At 43.6% G+C, this 23076-nt stretch overlaps 1 protein-coding gene across 6 annotated transcripts in view; it reads left to right on the top strand.

Annotated features, from left to right (window-relative positions):
- Positions 1–22365, top strand: part of ebf1a (EBF transcription factor 1a) — a 699375-nt gene extending 677010 nt beyond the window's left edge. For 2 of the 6 annotated variants that reach the window (XM_085995094.1, XM_085995095.1), the window contains exons 14-17: positions 4636–4815; positions 9046–9240; positions 10180–10252; positions 19210–22365. In XM_085995094.1, the coding sequence (XP_085851220.1) occupies positions 4636–4815; positions 9046–9240; positions 10180–10247 (443 nt within the window). In that variant the 3' untranslated portion in view covers positions 10248–10252; positions 19210–22365. Of the gene's footprint in view, positions 1–4635; positions 4816–9045; positions 9241–10179; positions 10253–19200 lie in introns of all 6 variants that reach the window. The other 4 variants (XM_085995096.1, XM_085995097.1, XM_085995098.1 and 1 more) reach the window with 3 other exon arrangements.
- Positions 22366–23076: the final 711 nt, after the last annotated feature.

Consider the following 23076-nt stretch of genomic DNA (forward strand, 5'->3'; position numbering starts at 1 on the left):
CTCTCGAATTTGAGAGAGAAAATAATTGTGAAACTTCATATTACAGACTTTAAAAAGATTGGTGCTTGATGACACTATGGTGTTGTACTACTTTGAGATTTAATTTTACCAGTCAACATTTTGTAACACACTGTCTATTGACAAATACTATAAATAGATTTTTCTACTAAAATAGCCTGACAGGATTTGGTAAAGACTTGCATTACTTTTGGAACTGCTGTTGAGGGCCTTAATAGTGGTGCCTGTGAATCGTGTAAATAATTGTGGGTTGTCATTTAGCTTAACTGCCTTGATAGCTTTCTTGCTCGTTTTCTTGTGGTTTACTCATGCTCAAAATAAAAACTGATTTTTAGTGATTTTTTCCCCCTGTATTTACCTGGGCTTTTGAGCTCTAATTCTGCTCACCCCCTCCCCCCACCACCCCATTGCTTTTGATGCTAGAAATAAAAACTGAAGGAAAGTCCACCACCCCGCCCCCCCCCCCCCCCAAAAAAAAAGACAGGTTTTTAAATCCGTATAAAAACTGACTTTAAAGGTCCGTACTCAATTGGTGATGCACGTGATTATGGCCTAGGCCTGTGTGCAAACCTCCTGCCCACTCCTCCTGTGGGCCCTGGCAAAGCCCTTGGTCTCCATTCATGGCACATTCCCAGAGCAGTGATTCAGCCTGAAAGTTCTTTTCTTGCTGTGCAGTAAGAGAATGTGAATGAAAACTGTAGAGCCTGAGGTTTAATGAAGCTAATGATCCTGCAGATTCTTTTCTCCTTCCTTTGGGGAAATGCCTGCTTTGTACTTGACAACTGCCCAGAGTGCCACATATGAAAACGAGGAGCTGAACCAACTTGTATCCTGTAATGCTGTGATGCAGCATTTTGAAACGTCTCTGGGAGTGATGCTCTCCTTTAGATTGTGGTCCCAGTAAAAGATTAGGGACAAAACACTGCTCTACTGTATCTCAAAGAGAAAATGATGAGCTGACCTGTAAGAAACCCAGGATTCCTGTAGACTATAGGCTTGGTTTTCTGAAAGTGCACTTCTCTCCATCGGTGCATATCAGGATATTAGAAGCCCACCCTGGCACGATATTTCCGTCCCTTCATGTTTAACGAGTAGAAAAGGCGTGGGCAGCACACCCGCGATTTCCCGATACGTGAAGCTCCCAGCAGTAGTGCCTTTTGGAATATCGGCCCTAGTGCATTTATCTTCAGTAGGACTGGTCATTATAGATTGTGATGGCAGCATTTCTTTATTGAATTCACCGAAGGTGTTGGTGATATGGGTAGTAGCCATGCTTTTGAGTGTCTTAACGAATCAAGAGCCGAATTAATAATTACCCAAAGTCTGCTCCAGACAGAAGCTCAAATTCCAGGTCCTTTGGTTTGAGAAAATGCCAGAAAACAACAAATCATTTTCCAACAAATATTCCATTCTGAATTGAAAATAAATAAATATTAGTTTTTGAACGATGTTATTGTCCTTTTGACATTGACACATAAGATAAGATGCACACTTGCGCCAGGGTGAGTCGGAGATATGTATTACATGCATTTATCGAACTATCAATTAATGCTATCAAGATGTCTATGGATGAGATGTCCAATACTCCCTGGACCATATTGGGTCCCAGGCTGCTGGGACCATGGAAGTATCATAGCTTTGAGGTCAACTAGTCAAGGTTGAACAATGTAGGCTGTGGGTTTGGGAAAATATTCTGGAATCTCCTTGATTATGACTGGGGAGAAACAATGTTGAACTTTTCCTCAGCACTTTCAGGTTGGCAGAGTTGATAATGCAGCAATTTGTAGACAGTCAAGGACAGGCTTGATGAGTCAAAAGAAGTATGTCTGAGCATTTAAATCGAGTCAAAAGAGTCCCATCCCTGAAACTGAAGTTCCATCTTCTTAAACTTGAATAGTTTTCTTAATTGCCCTGTAATAAAAACTGCTATGTCTATAGTTGCATTCTCTCTTTTAATTTTAATTTGACACAGGTGATAAGTTTTTTATGGATTTTTTTTTCTGGTGAATCATTGTGTTCATCAAAATGAAGGATGGCTGAGCCTGAGTCATAAAGGCCAGGTGCACTTCAGTTAGGCTTCAAGCACAGAGTTAAGCCTCCTCTATTGTGTCCCAACAACGTGCCTCAGCCCCAACCTCAGTAGAGCCAACCCATTGTGCCCGTGTGGGATTTTTTTCCTTTTCCAGTATCAGCCATCCTTATGCCCTCTTTGGCTGAGATGACCAATTAGTGTTAAATTACTGTTGTGGTGTGGGCCCCACATTGAGAAAGGATTGGGATGAGAAATGTTAAGTCATTTCAACTAAGGCCTTTAAAACTAGCAGAGAGAGAGAGAGGAGACTTCCATTGCATCATTTGAGACTGTGCTCAGAGGTAAAAGGACACTGCCTAAACCAGTTGCATCATCCCATCCCTTTGGATGCTTTTATCCTAAAAGCTTTCTCCCTCTCTTTTCATAAGGGAGATTTTCTGCTTCATTGCTCCTGGAGCATGCCAGGAAATTGCACATCCCCGGTTCATAATTTTCTGTGCTGTAAAATAGAACGGGTGGAAAAGCATGGACTGGAGTTGCACAATTTCCAGTGTGTGCTCCTGGCTAAAGCAGAACATCTCCCCTCAGCTCTCTTGTTCTGTAATTTGCACCCCTGAAGCACAGCATCCCTCAGGGGAAAAAAAGTATGAGTGATAATTATCATGTTTTTTTACATTAGTAACAACTGTTCCTTCTACATAGACAAGCCCACACCAGACTAGCGTCAATAAAAGGGTAACAGCTGAAGGTTCTGCTATTAGAGGATAGCGACACCAACCCAGGCAGCAATCTCTAAAGCAGATTTTAGAACACTTGAAATGTTTATATGGAAGACTGGAGAAAAGTCAGGATTCACTAAACCCCAAAGAGAAGGATTGATCAGTACCTAACGTGGTATATTAGATACTACTTCACAAGTCTGCTGTAGCTAGGCAGTGAGAAATTACTCCCTCCTTGCAGCTGAAGTATTGCTATTTCTCTATAATAACACTATGTGACTACACTGTGTTTTACTTTGATTGGTCTCCCTCCTAACTCTTCCACTCTTGTCATTTTTCTTGATGTGAGTGAGCTAATGACAGGTTTCAAGCACACAGCACAGGCCTCAAGATGGAAAGAGGCCACTGCAACTAAATCCACAGCAAACATGCCTTCGGCTCTCTTGTCCCAGACAAACTGGATATCAAAATTCACTCCCAGTTCTTGCATCTCTGCCGGGGGTGGTTCCTCATCATCTTCTGTAGAGTTATAATTCATTATTTCCTCTCGTAAACAGCACTGCATTTGGAGCTTGAGCACAAGAGTGACTTTGTTATTTTAGCATAGTTTATTGCACTGGGTTAATTTAATATACCTCTAGCTAAGGCGCAGTCGTACAATGTCACAGTAAGGGGTGTTAGAAAGAAGACATTGCCTTGAATTGTTTTCACTTTCCTCTCTACAAAATGATGACTCTTGCTGGGGGACAATACACAGGTATCAGCAGCTGCCCTCCAATCCCTTCTCCAAATGGCCAACTTCATGCGTGAGACTCGATAGCCAGTAGACCATAACTCTTGACTGCGGGGCGGGGCGGGGGGGTGGGGGATGGCTACGGCAGTCCAGGAATTCTGATGTTTCCCCTCCCTAATCAGTGCCAAATGTGGAGTTCCCAGCACCATCCCAGTTGGGACAAATTAACTCTCTCTGCTCTTATGGGGATCAAGCCTAAAGCCCACCTACTCTTTATGGCTCAAACATTGGGCAGTGCTGAGCCATCTTGGAAGTTGGAGGGTTTTTTGTGTTGGACAGAGATATAAATATTTGTCAAATGAGAGGTTGTGTTATCTTAGAGAACACAACAGTGAATGCATTGTGATGTATTCAAGATTAGAGTACTGTATCTTGTTAATCCAGTCTTTTTTTCCCATGGAAATGCAACCTTCGCCTGTATTAAAAAGCTTTGCTATGGTCTACCTTACCCTCATTTCTATTGATTGGTATCAGAACATCTCAATATTTTGATTTTCCTGTAGCTATTTCTGCACTGTTGCTGTTATCTGCTCTGAATCGGGATTAATAGTTTGAGCAGTGTGACAAGGTCAAAATATCTGAAAAAAGACAATGCTTTAAAGTTTTGAATCTCAGTTGGTTGACATTTCATCAGTCTAGACCAACAAAGACAATCTTATTTGTTTTATTTTTAAGAAACCTTTCAGAGGTAATTTTCATTCACCCTTCGTAACCCACCGGCATACACACCAACTCATTCAAAGGGCTGGGACGGTTCAGCAGGTTGATATCGTCCATCATGGCTTCTCCTTGGTCAATCCAAAGAATCCATGCAAAAAGGGGGCTCCTAAACCTTCCTGGACTGTGTTTCCTCCAAACCATGCTCTCTATCAGAAGCCGCAGCACAAACATTAACAAAGATAAGCATTGGCCAGTCAGTTTTATCAACTCTCTCGTGTTTTAGCTACCAGGCCTTTGAAATATCATCCCTTTAATAGAGAATGAGAATTTAATAGAGAATAGATCATTGAGGACAGCAACCACGAAAGAGAGATAATGATGATGTGTGTTTATATGTCCTTTCTTCAATAAAGGTTTTACTCGCAACACAAGCAGTGTGTCTCCTCATGGATATGTGCCGAGCTCTACTCCACAGCAGACAAACTACAATTCAGTGACAACGAGTATGAATGGATATGGAAATGCTGGGATGTCCAACCTGGGAGGTTCTCCTGGTTTTCTCAATGGATCTGCTGCAAATTCGCCATATGCCAGTAAGTAAAAATAGACACGCACCAGGACCTACACTTATTAATTGGCCTCACTTCTGGTACAATATTATGTCCTATTGGGGACTCAGTAAAATCATAGCAACAATATGACCCCCTATACATAAGTGACATACCCCACATCTTTCTGTGCTTTTCGATCAGTGGTGTATTTGACCAGTGTAATATATGGTTATTTTGCTCAACTGTTAAAGAAATGTTTCTCTTTCATTTCAAGCAAGTATCTTATTTTATTTAATGGCGCACCATGCAAGATCTCAGCTTAGTTTTAAATTTAGGATGTTGATAGCTAACAAAACCATTTGCACAGTTTGGAAAGGTCAAACCTTTCTTATCAATCTTTGGAGGGAGCCAAGTTCTCAATGTAAGGTTATCCAATGGAAAGCCCATCAGTTTCGAGCCTGTCACATTTCAGACATCTCACTTTATTACAGATGCAAAACAATAATAGAGTAAGGAAGCCAGTCATTTACTGGTGCATTTTTCTGACTCCAGGGAGGAGGTAGTTAAGCTCTAATTGATTCCAGGACCGGACCGACATTCACACTTCACTGGTAGTTGTGTACAGATTGTCCTTGGAATAATCATATACTAGGGACAATCCCTGGGAATTTCCTTGGGGGATTCTCCCGATTGGATGGCGTAACTTTGGCAGAAGATCGGCAGACATGCCGAGGAAATTCCCAGCGAATATACATGTTTGTCAGTGAAATGTGAAGAAAAAGGAATGGGAGTAAAGAGAGTGTTCATAACTTAAGATGCAGTTTTACTTAATGAGAATTAAAATTGACCTTTGACTTTCTATTGAGCCCAATAGAAAATTTATGAATCTGTTTACAAAAGAAAATCTGGTTCTTAGATAATTGTTGAGTAAGGTGCAGATATTTTGATTGCTGCCCCAGCTCTTGTCCATCAGAAAGGTTTGAACTTTCAACTCTGACCCAACTCAATTTAGACAAAGGAGTTGTTGATCCTATAAAAAATGGATTTGAGGAATGAAGGGTGATAGAGGACTTTAAAACTGTGGGCCCAATACCAGAATTTCTGTCTGGCTAGTGTTTACCTCCTGCAATAGTCTCTTGACTCTTCCAGAGTTAGGAACAGTTTTGTTAACAAGAAAAGACACCTCACTTTAAGGGACATACTATTCACTTATGTCCTTCTCAACAGATGGAATGCAAGGATGGTCAACACTATCCAGGGTAGGGGATTGAAATATAGTTAGATTACAACCTTTAAATATTACTGTATGAATCTCCCCTGCCCCACCCCTTAATGCCTCAGCTGGTAAATGCCTAGTGTGGAATGAGCCATTTAGACCAGGAGAGTCAGAGGTGTGAACCCTGGTCTGTTTCATAGCATCCAGTATTTGAGCAGCTGAAACTAGACTGAGCATGGATTTCTCCGTGCTTACCTGACTCAGTTTTCCTTAAGAGAGGAATAATCTGCATCTAGTTTTGCTGTCCAAATAAAGGCTCTGGGTTTGGAAATAAACGGAGTAAGGCCAGATTTCATGGATGCGATTTACCGTTGGGAAGCCTTGCTCACTGGAAAACAACAGGTTCGCCACCCGAGAACATCCAGCCATTAACATAATGGATGGAAAATCGTGGAAGGAGCCATTTCCGCATACGGGCAGCTGACAGGCAAGACTTCTCACTGGTAGCACACATTTGTAAAATCAGCCCTTTTGTTAACCCATCAGTCAACAATTATGCTCTTTGTAGTGAGGCCTACAAGGACTGACCATTGGGTTGCTGTCGTCTATCTATGTATCAGTATCATGGAATTTCTCCTGTGGAATATCTCCCCAACCTCAGTGATAACCAGCGACGAGATTAATTTAAAACAAAGTTGGGCTCAGGTCATTCTGAAATCAAGAACTAACAAGACTAAGTGTTAAAACTGGAATGTTGATAATGTTGAAAAGGCAGAAGCCAAACATGCCATTCAATTCCCATTCTGTGCTGAGCTTGCTCATCTCAACCAAGGCAGCAATTGGGTTCTGGCAATTAGCACGGTGCCCTAGTGAGCGGGCAAGGAGAAGGGGAAGCCTGCTATGTTTCCTGCTCCCAATTGAAAGTGTGTGTGTTTGTGTGTGTGTGAATGTCGGGTGAAGTGCTGGAGAACTATACCCTAGTGTCTTCAAGAGAGGAGAAAAGAGGCAGAAATGGGGCAGAGATATCATCAAGTAGCATCACCATCATACATACGAACATATGAAAATGACGGGCAAGAAAAGACTAGCTGGTCCATCAAGCCTGCTCCACACTCATGATGCTGGGAGCAGCGTGACTAAACACTTCCTACCCTCCGCACCCCCCCATCCTCTCCCCCCCGCCCCCCCCATAGCCCATGCAATCTCTTGGGGGAGGCAGAAATATTGGCTTATCATCATTGGCTTCAGCAAACGTTCAGGCTTCGCTTTAAACTGGAACTAGTTTTCTGGAAGATTCCAGAGGATTCCAAGTCTGTTCTTTGTGGTTGTTGTATCTGGGATACCTCCTTGTACTGTCAGATTGTGTAGCAACACTCTAAAGGGATGGGACTTCTCCGCTTATAGAAATGTGGCTCATTGTTAAACTAATGCTCAGAAACCGTCTTCATTACATTGTTATTGTCAGTTTTGATGTTTTCCTATTTTGTGTGTTGTCTTCCAGCATACTGCACTGTGGGTAGGTGTTTGTTAAACCTTCAAGTCCTCACACGCAGCAGCCTAGATTTAACAACCCCTTAAAATAAATGGGTATCACTGCGGTAAAATAATTGGAAAATCTAAGGATGCAAGTCTAGTTCCCTCATGAACACACAATGGGTGTTTTCACTTGTATTCCTTCAAATTTATAAATCAAAGATTACACTCAATTTTGAACACCTTTACGTCATTGCTAATTATTCACAAGTAAAAATGCAAAGCCTAACTGCACCATAGTTGAACGGTATTAGTGACCTGATATTTTTTAATCCTTCACTGAGCCTGTTCAGTGCATCTTGACGCTTCAGCTTCATAATGAACCTACAATGTCCAAGCATAGAAACAGCAGCTGATCTCTTCCACATGAACTTCACTTCTATATTTACTCAGGGGCTAGATTGAACTCTACAGCAGGTTTTGAGGTCAGTTGCTGGAAGTTCATAAAACTCTCTCCCGCAGGCTGCCTAAAAGGGAACACTGTCTCTTTAAAAGAAAAAGGGAGGTTGGTGCTAGTCCAGGGTCACTAATACCTGACCTGTCCCATCAGACACAGTCTCAGCCGGGCTCTCTAATTAAAAGGCGTCATTCTTAATTAAATCAATAAACTAATTGCATGAGTAACGATTAAACAACCAGCACTTTGCTCGCATTACAAGGAGCTGAGGTGACCTTAGCTAAAGACATTTTTCTATCAGTGGCTGCTGTTTGCATAGCTCTAATTTTCATCAATCGATTACTTTTTTCCTTGTACCCGCGAGTGTGTTGCCTGATTAAAAAAACACTCGTCGTTGACAATCGTGCGGGGCAATGGAAGGGATACGAAGATGTAAGAGCAGGATGATGGGGAAATGACTGAACTGAACATACACTGCAGGCAAGCTATTGATATACGACCAAAGCAATTCCTCGGTCGCCCAAGTGGAAAATGCTGCACTTGTAATGTATAAAAAAAAGCAAGCGAAGGGGCTGTTCCTGTTGAGGTAACTACACCATGGTGTGAGGTGAATGCCATTTGACTGTGGCACTTTTGCGTTGACCAAACCAGCCCACCCGCCCACTCCCCACTCCCCCCTCCCCCTCCAATGTTTTTCATTGTTCTTGCGTTTCTTGACAAAAATAAAAAGTAAACTCAAAAAGGTCCCTCCTTTTTTTGTTGCTTCTTTTAACTTCCTTCACCCTAAATTTGCCACTTCTGTAGCTCAGAACCACACCTTTTATTTTAAAAAATGATGTTACCCAGCAAACGCAGGGTTAGAAAGGGTTATGTCACTAATGTTGCCAGGTAAGTGACCCAGCGGAGATACGACAAAATCGTCCTACCTAGCTGTGGTCACACAATTTTTTTTCTCTCAACTTCTTAAAATGACTCAAATTGTCTTGCACCATCATTGACTAACTATCCTGAAAATGGTCGATGAATTGTACAAATTCATATATATAATATATATTTATATATATATATGAAAAAATATATATATGGCACCCAAATGGTTGACATATTTCCTCCTTTCTTGTTGCAGTAGTGCCGTCCAGTCCTACCATGGCCTCCTCCACCAGCCTTCCTTCAAATTGTAGCAGTACCTCTGGCATATTCTCCTTCTCACCAGCCAATATGGTCTCTGCAGTGAAACAAAAAAGCGCCTTCGCTCCGGTGGTGAGGCCACAGACCTCCCCTCCCCCGACCTGCACCAGCGCCAACGCTAACAGTCTCCAAGGTGAGCTCACACACACAACAGGCCTAGGCTGGTTTCATTTACTGCGGTTAGGCCGAAAATCTATATTATAATAGTAATAATAAATAAAAAATTCCGGACACTTTAAACTCTCTTGAAAGTCGGAATTCATGTATAAATTGCTATTGTGACGGGCCCCGGCTTATAGTAGAGATTTCTCATCATTCTATCAAACTGTGCAGTATTGTAACGCAACCCAGATCCGTAATGCATTTTTCACAAACCTCAGTAACAACTGGTGTGTTAGAATGAAGTTAAAATGTCTTATTAGCTGGCTAACCTCTTTCTAAACGCACTGTGCCACCAAGAGTCCTTTTTTTTTTAAGCATATTACAAAAAAAATGTTTTTCCAATGTCATACTGTGAGGGCTTTGTCACAGGCCAGTTGAGTGATGTTTAAGATGGAGGCAAATCAGGTCTGCAGCAATTATTATGCTAACTCTGAAAGACGTGTCACTGCATTTATATTGACAGCTGCACAGAGTTCCTGCTGGATTAGCAGGGTAAGAGTTAAATATAGGTCTTCATATATATATAAATCAAAGTCTCCATCACTTCCTTGAGGGTTGACCAAAACAGCAATATGGCAGTGGACTTGGTCCGTGAGCCGCCGTTTGGGATCTAACTCAAGTTGTTTCCGCGCCTACGTCATCACGTCCATGACATTTTGCAAACAGGGTCTTTTAAGGGGCCTCTCTGAATAAGGAGTAAAATCAGGTCCTGGTTGTAAAACTAACACAGTGCAGTAAAGACAAACCAGCGTCTTGTCAGTGTGATGTCCATTCTCCGTTGCTTTACCTGTTTTAAATCAAATGAATGGCTAGACTGTTGACTCTTTTCATTGGAAATCACTAACATCATCTCTCTTTCTCTTCCCCCACACCCCCTCCTTTCTCCTTCCCGCTCTCTCCCCACTGTCAGACCAGTCTTTTGTGGACTCTAGCAAGTACTCCACTGCAGGGTCACTCCAAGGGCTGGCCTTCTCCTGAATTACGTTAGTACCAACTTCCCTCTGTCTTCCATCTCACTAGAGACTGAGCAGTAACCTCATTTTCTGACTGTATATTGCTGTGGATTTGCTTAAAGCATAATTAGCTGAATGATGTTGTTTGTTAGGCACCATACATGCCCTTTATCAAAGTCCAACCAGATGTCACACAACAGGGGCAGTGATTTTAATTTTATTAACGATTCTTCGCAGATAAAGGCAATTTCAGCAAAGCTGTGCTTCTGCACCTGAGCCTCTCTAGATGGAAGTGCAAGTCAGACACAGAGGCAAAGTCCCAATTGCCTGCCGTTGCTGCCATCTAACGAGGCTCCCCCACCCACCCCTGCCCGCTGAATTTGCTTTTGAAATGACAGTGGAGCTTTATTGTTCTAAACTTGTTGACGTCTCGGAGGGAGCGTCGCTGTCACTTCCTCACACTGACACAGCAATGCAGTGCGTGACACCGGGAGACTAAGGTTCAAAAGTAGGCCCCAGGATTGGTCCATGGTCCATAACTGAGTCAGCTGAGCTGATTCGTGGTGCCGTTTTCTATCCATTGACCCACTCCCATCACTCTGGAGAATGTAGGTGCGTTTATGTCAAATGAGTGCCCCATCGGGCTTGGATGTGATGCCCTTCATGGTTGAATAGCCGGTCTAAGGCATGATGGATTGCAGCTTTAGTGAGGACCTGGAGGGTTGCCAGTGTGAGCCACCTTATTTCAGCGCAAATTATTGGTGGGATGGGGGGGAGGGGGAATGGAGAACTGATTTACTCATGAGTTTGTAGTGTCAAGGTGTGACTGTTGAGAACACTGGTGTAAAATACTCATTACTGTAATAATGTACACCACCATAATTAAAAAGGTAGCATCCACCTTACAGTCACATAATTTGCAGTATACCAGCTACACTGCTCATACCATATACTTATTGAACAAAGTCACAGGAGGTTTTCTTGGTTACTGACTCTCCATGAGTTATGGCGAAGAAAGTTATCATTTGACTCTTGTCTGCTGAACTGGTTTATTAACTGTTTGTGTCCACATTATGTCCCCTGGCTAATACAGCCAGGGTTTCAACAGGGAAACCCAAAAAATAGCTGCTTGTAAATACATTCGGAAATTGGGTAGATCTTGGCTCAGTTGTTAAATACTCCGCATGACGCGGCACTGAGCCAATACAGACCAGTCGAGTCCCAGGATTCGTCCCCCTTCTGCGCTGTTAGCTGATTCCAGTAGAAGAAAAGAAAGATTTTCATTTTTATAGCACCTTTCACGACCCCAGGACATCCCAAAGCGCTTTACAGCTAATGCAGCATTTTTGAAGTGTAGTAATGTAGGAAATGCGGCAACCAATTTGTGCACAACAAGGTTCCACAAACAGCAATGAGATAATCATCAGATAATCTGTTTTAGGTGTTGGTTGAGGGATAAATGTTGGCCAGGACACCAGGGATAACACCCCTGCTCTTTTCGAAATAGTGCCATGGGAACTTTTACGCCCACCTGAGAGGGCGGACGTTTAACGGTTTAACGTCTCATCCGAAAGACAGCACCTCCGACAATGCAGCACTCCCTCAGTACAATTACCTTCAGCTTCCATGGGCTAGAAAGGGGGTAAAGCGAAAGCAGCCAAGATATCCTTTGTAATGGGTGCATTCAAGAATGTGCATGTACCAATATCGGATGAGGGTGGGATTGGGGTTGGTTGTGATCCCCACCGTCTCTCCAGGGGTCAAATAAGCCACCGACACTGTCTCAACTCCAACGTGAAGGACTGGTCACTTGGACAAGGTACTGGTGGGCAACTAGTGTCCAGACCCCAGGAGGAGTCAGCAGCTTTGGGAGGGGGGTGGGGGAAATGTTAGATTAATGAAACAAAGTTGTTTGTCTTTTTAAAAACCCCTGGCCAATCTAACATCTGATAGACGGAAACAATTACATTAAAAATTGCACATTGTCAGCATGAAGGCAGAATAAGAGAGAGAGACTGGCTCAGTTAAACAGACCACCTTTGCGTGTGGGCTAATGAGAAGGTCATCCTGGGATTTGAAATTGTTTTCCTCTCGACTTTGGGAAAAAAAGAAAGCCCACAGGAATTTTATGATAAAAATCTTCTCGCAGATTTTACTTCTAATAATCTCAGATCAAAGACACCACACAGGACAAAAAAAAAACGAAGTGGGTGGGTGGAAGTGGCGGGGCGGGGGGGAGGGTGGAGCGGGGCAGAGCAAGATTGTCTCTTTAAAAGTGGCAGCATCAAGTGTTACCTACACCGTCCATCTGTGGTACATCACTGGGCTTGTCCGTCAGATTGAGGCCCCTCACTGCATGACCTGTCCATGAGCTGAAGTAACTTGAACTGCATGGGACCAGAACTGGGTGGCATTAATTAACTCGCAGACTTTGTGTAGTCCAGCCTTGCACTCTCTTTGTCAGTCATCATTAATTAGGCGGTTCACGCCCCGATTTTCCTTCTGTTTTTTTTCTCCCCATCTATGGTTTCTGCACCACAATGATACCTTGCAGTCTGCTGTGTGCCCTTGACACCTAGAGGAGAAAGTTCCATAATATCTTATCGAACTGATATTTTCTTCCAGCGCATCAAATATTTATTATTTTGCTTCGAAGGAAGCTTGGCCTCCTCGACCTCGTGTCAATAAATTAATATTTGATGCAAATAATAAGGAAAGCCTACGTGAAGATTTTTGTTCAATTTTGGTTGATGGCTCACCGTTTTATCTCTGTCGCAGCCCTTCATTCGCAGCTTATTAGAAGAAAGCGCTTGCAGTTTTATAGTGCCTTATCATGCTTTTCAGGATGCCCCAAAGTGCTTCAGTCAGTGGATGACTTTTGAAATGCACTGTTGTTGTGTAGGCAGCCATTTAGCTCACAGCGAGGCCCCGCAGACAGGAAATGGCCAGTTTACCTGTATTTTTGGTGTTGGCTGAGGGACCAATGTTGGCCAGGAGATCGGTAGAATTCCCCTACTCCTCTTCAAATAGTACCGTAGGAACACTTACACCCACCTGAAGCAGGGTGACAGAGCCTTGGTTTAACATGCCACCTAAAAGACAGCAATAGTGACATAACGAGATATAGGGCTGACATTCCTGACCTTTGCCCCCAAGGAACAAGTGTTTTCCCTGGTGCAAAGGTCAGGAGAAAGAGGTCTCTGCCTCCTTTATATTGCGCTGGATATTCCAAGATTTATTAGTGTGGGGTGGGGGGAGGGTAGCGGAGCTGGGTTTGCGCTTGCAGCACTTTGAGGCTGATTGTGCCAATGCCAATAAGGCAGGATGGGGCGTTCCCAGCCACACAACTCATTTTCTTGGGAGAACGTTCACTGGGCACTCTAGCGTCCCCATGTGGGAGTGATTGCTAGTAAAGCATATCAGTCCTTCTGCGCATGCGCACCCATATGGGGGAGCCTAAAGACCGCATGGGGAGCCTGAAGACCGTTTTGGGACTGCACATGCACACTCGATCGGTCGCGCAAGCGCCTAGACTATGGAGAGCCAACCGGAGGTGGGCCTGAAGCTGCTTGCCTTGCCTTGCCTTGCCTGGAGCCTGAAGTGTGTGGAGCCTGGCCTGAAGCTGCTTGCCTTGCCTGGAGCCTGAAGCGTGTGGAACCTGGCCTGAAGCTGCTTGCCTTGCCTTGCCTTGCCTGGAGCCTGAAGTGTGTGGAGCCTGGCCTGAAGCTGCTTGCCTTGCCTTGCCTGGAGCCTGAAGCATGTGGAGCCTGAAGCGTGTGGAGCCTGGCCTGAAGCTGCTTGCCTTGCCTGGAGCCTGAAGTGTGTGGAGCCTGGCCTGAAGCTGCTTGCCTTGCCTGGAGCCTGAAGCGTGTGGAGCCTGGCCTGAAGCTGCTTGCCTTGCCTGGAGCCTGAAGTGTGTGGAGCCTGGCCTGAAGCTGCTTGCCTTGCCTGGAGCCTGAAGTGTGTGGAGCCTGGCCTGAAGCTGCTTGCCTTGCCTTGCCTGGAGCCTGAAGCATGTGGAGCCTGAAGCGTGTGGAGCCTGGCCTGAAGCTGCTTGCCTTGCCTGGAGCCTGAAGTGCGTGGAGCCTGGCCTGAAGCTGCTTGCCTTGCCTTGCCTGGAGCCTGAAGTGTGTGGAGCCTGGCCTGAAGCTGCTTGCCTTGCCTTGCCTGGAGCCTGAAGCATGTGGAGCCTGGCCTGAAGCTGCTTGCCTTGCCTGGAGCCTGAAGTGTGTGGAGCCTGGCCTGAAGCTGCTTGCCTTGCCTTGCCTGGAGCCTGAAGCATGTGGAGCCTGGCCTGAAGCTGCTTGCCTTGCCTGGAGCCTGAAGCGTGTGGAGCCTGGCCTGAAGCTGCTTGCCTTGCCTGGATCTGACATGTGTGGAGCCTGGCCTGAAGCTGCTTGCCTTGCCTTGCCTGGAGCCTGAAGCGTGTGGAGCCTGAAGCATGTGGAGCCTGAAGCGTGTGGAGCCTGAAGCGTGTGACGCCTGAAGCTGCTTTCTGCCTAAAGCGTGTGGAGCCTGGCCTGAAGTTGCTGTGGTTGTGCTGGTTTCTGAAGTTGCTTGCTGCTTGGACCTTGGTACCTTTGGCTGTGCTTTGCTTTGTCGTTAACCTCAATAGTAATTCGTAGTGTTGCAGATTGCTGCATTTTATTCTGCATATGTATCATGGCTGACCACAGTCTCCTAGCACTTTGCCTTTTGGAGTCAGGGAGGAATTTTCCAGAGGCCACATTTATGGAAAGAGAAACCGAGTTAGCATTTCAAGTTCTGATGAAAGGTCATCAGCCTGAAATGTTAACTCTGTTTCTCTCCTCTCCTCAGATGCTGCCTAGTAGAAACCGGTAGATGCCATTGTCATGGCTGCACTGGAGCAGCTTGGATCTGATGCATGGGCCTTCTGAACTTCACCTGGGATATTGTCACAGCCCAGGGCCTGTGCTGTGTCCAGTGCACTGGGCTACTTCCCCATTGCATATGGAGTGAACCAGTGGAAATAATCTTTCACTATTTTAAAAAAGGGAGGAGGGATAAACCAGACAACAGGCCAGTCAACCTAACATTGGAGGTGGGGAAACTTTTAACAATAATCCAGGACAAAATTAACTGGCATATGGAAAAGTATGGGCTAACAAATGAAAGTCAGGATCGATTTGTTAAAGGCAAATCATGTTTAACTAACTTGACTGCGTTCTTTGATGCAGTAATGGAGAGGATTGATAAGGGTAGTATGGTTGCTGTGTATATTGACTTTCAAAAGGGGTTTGATAAGGTACCACATATGCCTGTGCGTGCTCCTAACCCGGGTGTGTGAGCCCTGTCTGTTCTCTGAAATCAGTATTGTTAGCACTGTGAACACTGGATCACATTACACATTGCAGAGACTTTGAATTATTCCACAGCAGACAAGATGAAATTACACATTCAAACTGTTGGGTCTGTCTTGTCCTCCAAGGGGACCAATCAGAAATCTGGTCCAACCCACTTGTGTTGCAAATGGACGTAGCCTACATATACTGCTAAGGCATCCCCCCCCCCCCCCCACCCCCCTGCAACCCCCCCAGGCCTCTACCAACTAGAGGGTCTACAGGGATCCACCAACCCCCACCCCACCCACCCAAGGCTGTTTATAGGGAATTGGTCCCTGCTGGTCTCCATCAGCAGTCAGAAGAGCCCACTCTTTGAGACCCTTTCAACCAATCAAATTTTATACCCCTTTTGCCAGCACTCAACTCTGTCCACACCGTGGCCATTTTAATGGCCTAGGACAGAAAAATCCAGGCGCTCCTGGGTCTGATCCTGATCTCACATACCATCCACTCACTTTCCAGACATCCCCGCCGCCCCCCCTCCCCCTCCCCCCAACCCAGATAAATAATAAAGCTAATCGTAGCACCATGACCACTGCCCACGCTAGGGTTTCCAACTGCGGCTGGACGTATTCCGGGAGGTTTCATCACATGACCTCCTGCCTCCACCCTCCCCGGCCCCACACTCCCACCGTTGGTCGCCCGACATGTCCAACCTCGCTGCACACGGCCTTCCCACAGCCAATGGGAAAGCGAACAGACTCTTCATTAACCGATTCGATGATAGTTGACAGCCATTTTGTCCCAATCTCCAATATTTTTATAACTAATAAACAGAAGTAGTCAAAGAAAATGAAAAAAAACGCACACTTTTTTTTAAATGCCCCTATGATTTTTTTCCCGGGTTGGTCGCAGCAATCCTGCAGATTAATCTTCAGTTCCAGGCCAATCCCACACTATGATCTGTTGGTTCAAGCATAGCTTAGGGATAATGGCTGGGATCACCCTCACCTAGTATTGCACAAGCAGTGTCTTTAACCCTTTATGGACATGTAATGGCCGAGTAGGTAAAGCGGTAGGACAGCCTTGAATACAGACTAACCACAGGCCGGATGGGTGGGTCGCATGGTTTTGTTTGTATTGAATTGGTGGTTGATCATTTCTTCAACAGCAGAATGTTGGATTCCCAGACTGAGGGACTGAATTTGAATCCCAATTTTTTGATGGCATTTGAACACTACTACCCTCACCCAGAGTGCTGAAGCTAGCCACTAGTTACACTGAGCATGGGTACCGTAGCTGCACTTCAGTGGGGGAAATAGAGAATTTAATGTTTTTTCTTCTGGACCAGCCTGCCTCGGCGAAGACCACCTCCTAACAAAAGCCAGTTGCAAAGCTTGGGTCCTAGGTCATTCGTTGGTCTTCCTAGCACAGGGCATAAGTGCAGCAGTGGGGGGAACTGGAAGGGCAAGAACAGTAACGAGAGGGGGAAAGTAAGACTCCAGCATTAAAGTACTGGAACTCTTCAGAAAGAATTGGTTCATTGCAAAGCAAAATGAGGGCAGAGGTGTGTAACAACAGTAAGGCAATTTGACCATCAGTAAGCCGAAAAGCTACTATTTGCTCTCCCTCAATTGTTATTAATTACACCCAAGAAATACAGAAGCAATGTGTGGTATTTTTAAAACTCCTCTGCTACCATCCCATAGATCATTCTGCTGCCATTTCTAGATTGTGTTTCACTAAACAAGAGTGGGGGGCAGGTAGTTAAAAAGAGCCTTCCGGTCCTTTGACGTCTGAGGGCCACCAGTACTGTGAGATGGGAGATTCTGATAGTGCGGAAATGATAAACAAAAGTCAGATGCCAAAAGGGAGGGGGGTGGCGGGGCTGGGGAAGGAGCTGCAACGACACAACAAAAGAGAACAGGCTGCTGGATGCCACTTGTGGAATTCTAGAAGCCTCTTGGTCCTTAGTTGGACCACTCTGTTTCTCAGCTGTCACCGGGGTCGGTTCCCTCAGGAGTCTGGACTGGAGCTTGTTATTGGGTTCCGTTCCTATAGACTCTCTCTCGTACACACACACAATGCATCCTAGTTATTGTGTAGCAAAACAAAATATAAAAGGGAAACACTTCTTTCCAGTGAGAGAGAAAATCTTTCAAAGGATTAATGGTGGATCAGAATAGCAGAGACAATCTCTGGCTGCATCCAGTTGCTTGAGTTGGACTTCAAATAGATTAAAGAAAAAGACTACCATGATTTGCTGCACTTTAGCTGGTTTCTCAACCTTTGTTTCCATTGTGATACCGATCATTTTTATTGCATTTTCTTCTCTTTCTTTTTGGCAATTGCCTCCCTTCCTCTCCTGAAGATGCTGCTCATTCCAGAAGTTGCTTGCTGATACCTCACCCGACTCACCATTCATCCTGTGTGAAGCCTAGACAGTGAGTGCCAGGCAACTCGGTCATGGAGGGCATCACAGGTCCAATCGTGTCCTTACGTAGGAACAGTGGCTGATTTTTCCCCTCCCTAGCCTAAGGCCTATTGTGCTGGCCCAGCTGCTACCTCAACTGAGACCAGATAACTTAACACAGACCGGCAGTCGATCGTGCATCTTTTGTTCTGTATGGCTCAGTACTACACTAATTCATCAGGAAACTTTCTTAAATTACACTGTCTTATATCCAGAAATAGTCATTATTTTAAACACATTCACTGGTGTTTTGCTTTTGCTGTATTAATAGCCCTCTCATTCAAAATGGCCACCATGGAACGTGACACAATTAATAATAGTAGCGGAAGATGACTTCCGGCTTATTAGCAGTCTTTTGGTTTTTCAATTCCAATTGCAACCATTTCAACTTTGATGGCTTCATGGAAGAGGGTTTGGCTAACTTTTTTCATTTCATTCAAACACGTGACACAGTGAGGTAATGGAGGGAGAGGGGTCATCGTGTCATTTGTGCATGACACTACATTGCAACAAAAAACATCCGCTACAATTCGCCTCAGCCCCCCTGGGGAGGGGATGGGGTGGGGGTGGGGGTGGGGGTGGGGGGGGGATATATCAGCTGGCATGTGAACCGTGATGGAAAGGGTGTGAGTGGATGTCAATTTGAGTGCCCAATCTAGGTTGACATTCCAGTTGGGTCCTGAGGGGGTGCTACATTGTGCTGTGGTTCAGGAGGAAGTTAAGAAGATCATGGCGTTCTCCTGGTGTCCTGGTTAACATTCTCCCCTCAACCAAATACAACCATAATAATAAAAAAACACAGATTAACAGATCATTCATCTCATTGCTGTTTGTGGGATGTTGCTGGGTAGAATGGCTGACACACTGTGTTCCAGAAGTAATTCATGGATTGGAACACTTGGATATAACGTGATTGGACACTACAGAAATATTATCAGGCTCCGCAGCGAGGACCCCACAGTTGAATAGGCTGCCAGCATCCACTGTCTAGGCTTGTGCACTAAGAAGGGCCACTTGTGCGAAGGTGTCTGGTATCTGTGGCATGCTAACCCAGCACATTTCAACACCTTCAGAACAGGTGGGAGAGACAGACAAAAGAAAATGAGCAAACGCGAAGAGTGGGTCTTTCAATCTGAGTTAGTTGTCTTCTGTTTTTGCCTGTGTGTTTCCCTTTTCAATAAATAGTTTTTTTCCCCATTTATGTTTTACAGCTATATCCGGCATGATTGTTCCTCCAATGTAGATAGATCCCATGCCTTGAAGACTGCATCTATATGCTGACAATTACGATGAATTTTGTGCTCCATGAGGAGATGAGATGCAAGTCCCGCAGACGAATGGAACTTTTAACTCAGGCCTTTCAGAGAGGGAATGTGTAGAGTTAATCAATCACAGTAACACTTTTTAAACCTTCAACCTTGCCAATTCTGATGAATTGAATGCATGGTGGCAATTTACACGTTCGGTCCCAAATATCTGTGGGGAAAACAAAAAGAAATTGTTTGTTCTACGTTGACAAATGTTCACTTTTTTCCAAATGCTTAAACCCAATTTATTCATTTTAACAAAACAATAAATGCCTTTTAGAGTCAGAAAGTTCTGGAAGGAACACTGTAACAGAATGTGATGTTTAATTTATGAAGAGAATCAGATTTGACTGAGAGAAACAAAAAAGTGTGTGAAGGCAGATGAAACGAGTAGTGATAATTATTAGGTCGGAAAATGTAGAGAGTTTAGAGTGTGATAGTTGGTTACAACCTGTAGATTTGACAGTGGAGTTTTTAACTGTAAATGGATTGAAAGATACTGAGTCTGGATATCGCTGTGTCCAAATTCAGCATCAGCTGTTACAGTGCTAATGCTGTTTTATAGGAGACTATTCTCTGCTTGTGGGCTGGTTGAGACTGTAGATATCAAACAAACCAAAACAAGACATAGGATTAACATGCAGAGACCCTACAGGTCTTAATGAGGATGATTGACGTCGTGGAACTTAAGGAATGAACTGCCTGGTAGGGTAATGTAGGAGGCAAAAACCGTTGAATCATTTAAGAAGCAGTTAGATGTGGTGACCTGAGGGGGTGGGGGACTGTAGGTTCTTTCTGAAAGGATGAGCTGACTTGGGCCGAAAGGCCTTGGTCACTCGTATCTGTCTCTTAAGGAAAGGGGGAGGTGTGGAGGAATGGCATCAGCTGGTATTTTGGACTTTTTTTTGTGCTTTCTTCATTGTGTTGCCAATACCAATGCCAGCCAGTTGCTGCAGTACCCAACCCATTGCCCAAACCTTGGCATCGGTCAAGTCCGATTGTCTTGTTTCCTTTTTAAAAAAATAAATAAATCAGGAATAGGAGATGCGACTACAGATATTACAACCAGCACTTCATTTACAAGGGTTTGTACATTGTGAAGGACTTTGGAAAACGCAATCTAGTTTTAGCTGCTGTACTTACAGGGGTTGAAAAGTAGACAGAATCAAAAATACCAGTGCTGTGTGGGGACAAACACGAAGGGGGAGTTTTTTTTGAAAATTGCGATTTTATTAGCACTGTATTGAGAATGCTCTTAATGTACTTTATCAAGGACCCATCAGAGGTCTGATGATGCATTATCCAATAATTTTCCGCTGTATTGTGTTTGTATGTAGTTATAAATATTGTAGATTTTTTGTGAATTTTTTCTTTTGCCAAAGTTGTTGTTTAAATATTTATACATTTCAATGTCTTAAATACAATTTTCAATATTAACAAGGAATTTTATTGCATAAACGTATTTTTTTGCGTCCCATTTTTCATTACTGCAAGGAGTTCACTACTATTCGGTTTTCTTTTGCTTGCACATCCTTGCGTAATTAAACATGCATCGGTTTAAAGACGGGATTTGTGTTTTTTTTGTAAAATATGCTTATAAATAATGTATTTATCTTTGGAAATTTGTACATTGCTTTGTTTGGGTTGTGTTCTTTTCCCCATTTGTTTATTCCCTGGATTAATTTTAATATGTAAGTATGCTAATACATGGGAGGTGTCAACACAGTAAGCCATTTACAATTGTACCTGAGTAAGAAACTGTTTAAATGTGATTTAAAAAATTTTGTTTGCGATATATATGTATCATATTACATTTTTTTTCCCAATCGAGTCGATATTGTGCTAAGTATTGGTTCGGATCATGCTTCCCATGTTTTTTTTTAAAGGTCATGTCAAAAAAAAAGCCATCGTCTATTTTTCTATTTTTTTTTGTAAGTTGAACTGAATCAAGTTTTTTTTTAAAAAATTGTGTGGCAAAAAAAGCAGCATCTTATTCGATAGCATTTAGTTATGTAGATTTAAGATGGTAAATTTTGCTTTTCTGCGGCTTATGAAAGGTAGCGCTGTTTTAAATATAGTAATATGCATGGGGTACCCTCCACACTGGGCGATGGTCGCTTTTTTTCTGCATTAAAACAGGGAAGAAAAAAAAAAATAATTAAAAAAAAAAACTAGGAAAATACATTCATTCTTCCACCTGCTTGTATTTCTCTCTCTCGCTCCCTCTTTTTCTTTGACATTAATCAAAATTCTATAAACCAGCAGTTCGGATGCCTTAACAATGCAAAGCATATTCATTTCAGTCAAACATTATACCCTGAACCTGAATTGTCCACAAAAAGAAAGAGAAATCATACACTTAAATATTGTTAAAATGAGAAATTTTTTGTTTGTTTTTTAAAAAAAAGCACAATTTTAACTTTTGTTACCCTGAGAAATGTACCTCTTTTGTTGCCATATAATCCACACATGGTGTGACAGTGCTGCAGTCATGCAATGCTCCCAGTCTAATATTTCAATGGCTTTTCAAGGACAATTTGAGTCTCAATTGCGATGTGAAAAACAAAACAAAAAAAAAGAAGAAATTTGAGGATTTTTCTTAGGGGAGGAATGAGGAACAAGCAAAAGCTGATGCTTGGGAAATGGAAAAGATTTGTCATTTTTAACCAAGTGATATACTGTCCTCGTCCAAACCTCTTTTCAGTCTCCTCGGCTGAACCAGTACATACATGCTTGATAGCAGCTATTGTTCAAGCGCTGGCGATGGACTATATATAAAGGAGTCAAACGCAGACTTCAGACTTGAACACTGAAACGAGAAGGATATCTTGGTGATGGAAATGTGAAGCAATGCCTCCCAATTGCCAACATCAGCTGTAGTCTCATTTAAGCTGATTGCCTTCCACTTCCTTTATGTGAACTGTTGGACACACTGTACAGATAAATGGTTAGACAAACAAACTACTGTAGAGATTGTTATAAATTTTTTGCAGAAATTTGAGCTGTAAAAAACTTTTCAACTTACACAATATTTAATTAAAGTTACTTCTTGTCTGTGAACCTGGTGTTCTGTGTTCAGTTCTTAATTGTGTTCTTGTACTGTGCCTTTAACTTGGGATTGATAAGTTTTCGTAAGGTAAAGGGTATTAAAGGTTCTGGAACCAAGGGGGGTAGATGGAGTTAAGATACAGATCAACCATGATCTAATTGAATGGCGGAACAGGCTCGAGGGGCTAAATGGCCTCCTCCTGCTCCTATGTTACGAATTATCGAGCCATTACCCGATGAAGGAGTATTTTTGTTAGGCAGGAAATGAATTGGAAATTACATGTTTGCCATATTTAGTGGTGGTTTTGGTATTCAACCAGCAACCCAGAGGTCGCGAGTTCAAACTCTAACGTGCCAAGTTGTGATACCGAATTCAGTAAATCTGGTCATTTTTGGGCTGCACTGGGGGAGGGAGAAAGGACAATGGCTGGGAATTTCCTCGGAGCTTTCCTCTGCACTTCTGGTAAAGCTACAGCATCTGAGCGGGAACAGCTCTGAGGAACTTCCGGGCTGATGAAGAGTGTCCATTGAAAACCCAACTGGGTGACTATAATAAATAAACATTTTTTTCCCCTTTTTTTGTATGGGTGACTATAATGTCTTCCAGGGATGGGGAGCTTATCACCCATCTCCACCCCCCGCCACAACCCAGTCCGGTCCGTACGTGGCACGCCAGTCGATGCTACCTGGTTGACTTTCAGTGCCCGCTGAAGTGGTTAGCAA

This window comes from Somniosus microcephalus, chromosome 8, assembly GCF_052327205.1.
Source record: "Somniosus microcephalus isolate GS21.2 chromosome 8, FLI_Smic_1.0, whole genome shotgun sequence".
NCBI classification, from domain to species: domain Eukaryota; kingdom Metazoa; phylum Chordata; class Chondrichthyes; order Squaliformes; family Somniosidae; genus Somniosus; species Somniosus microcephalus.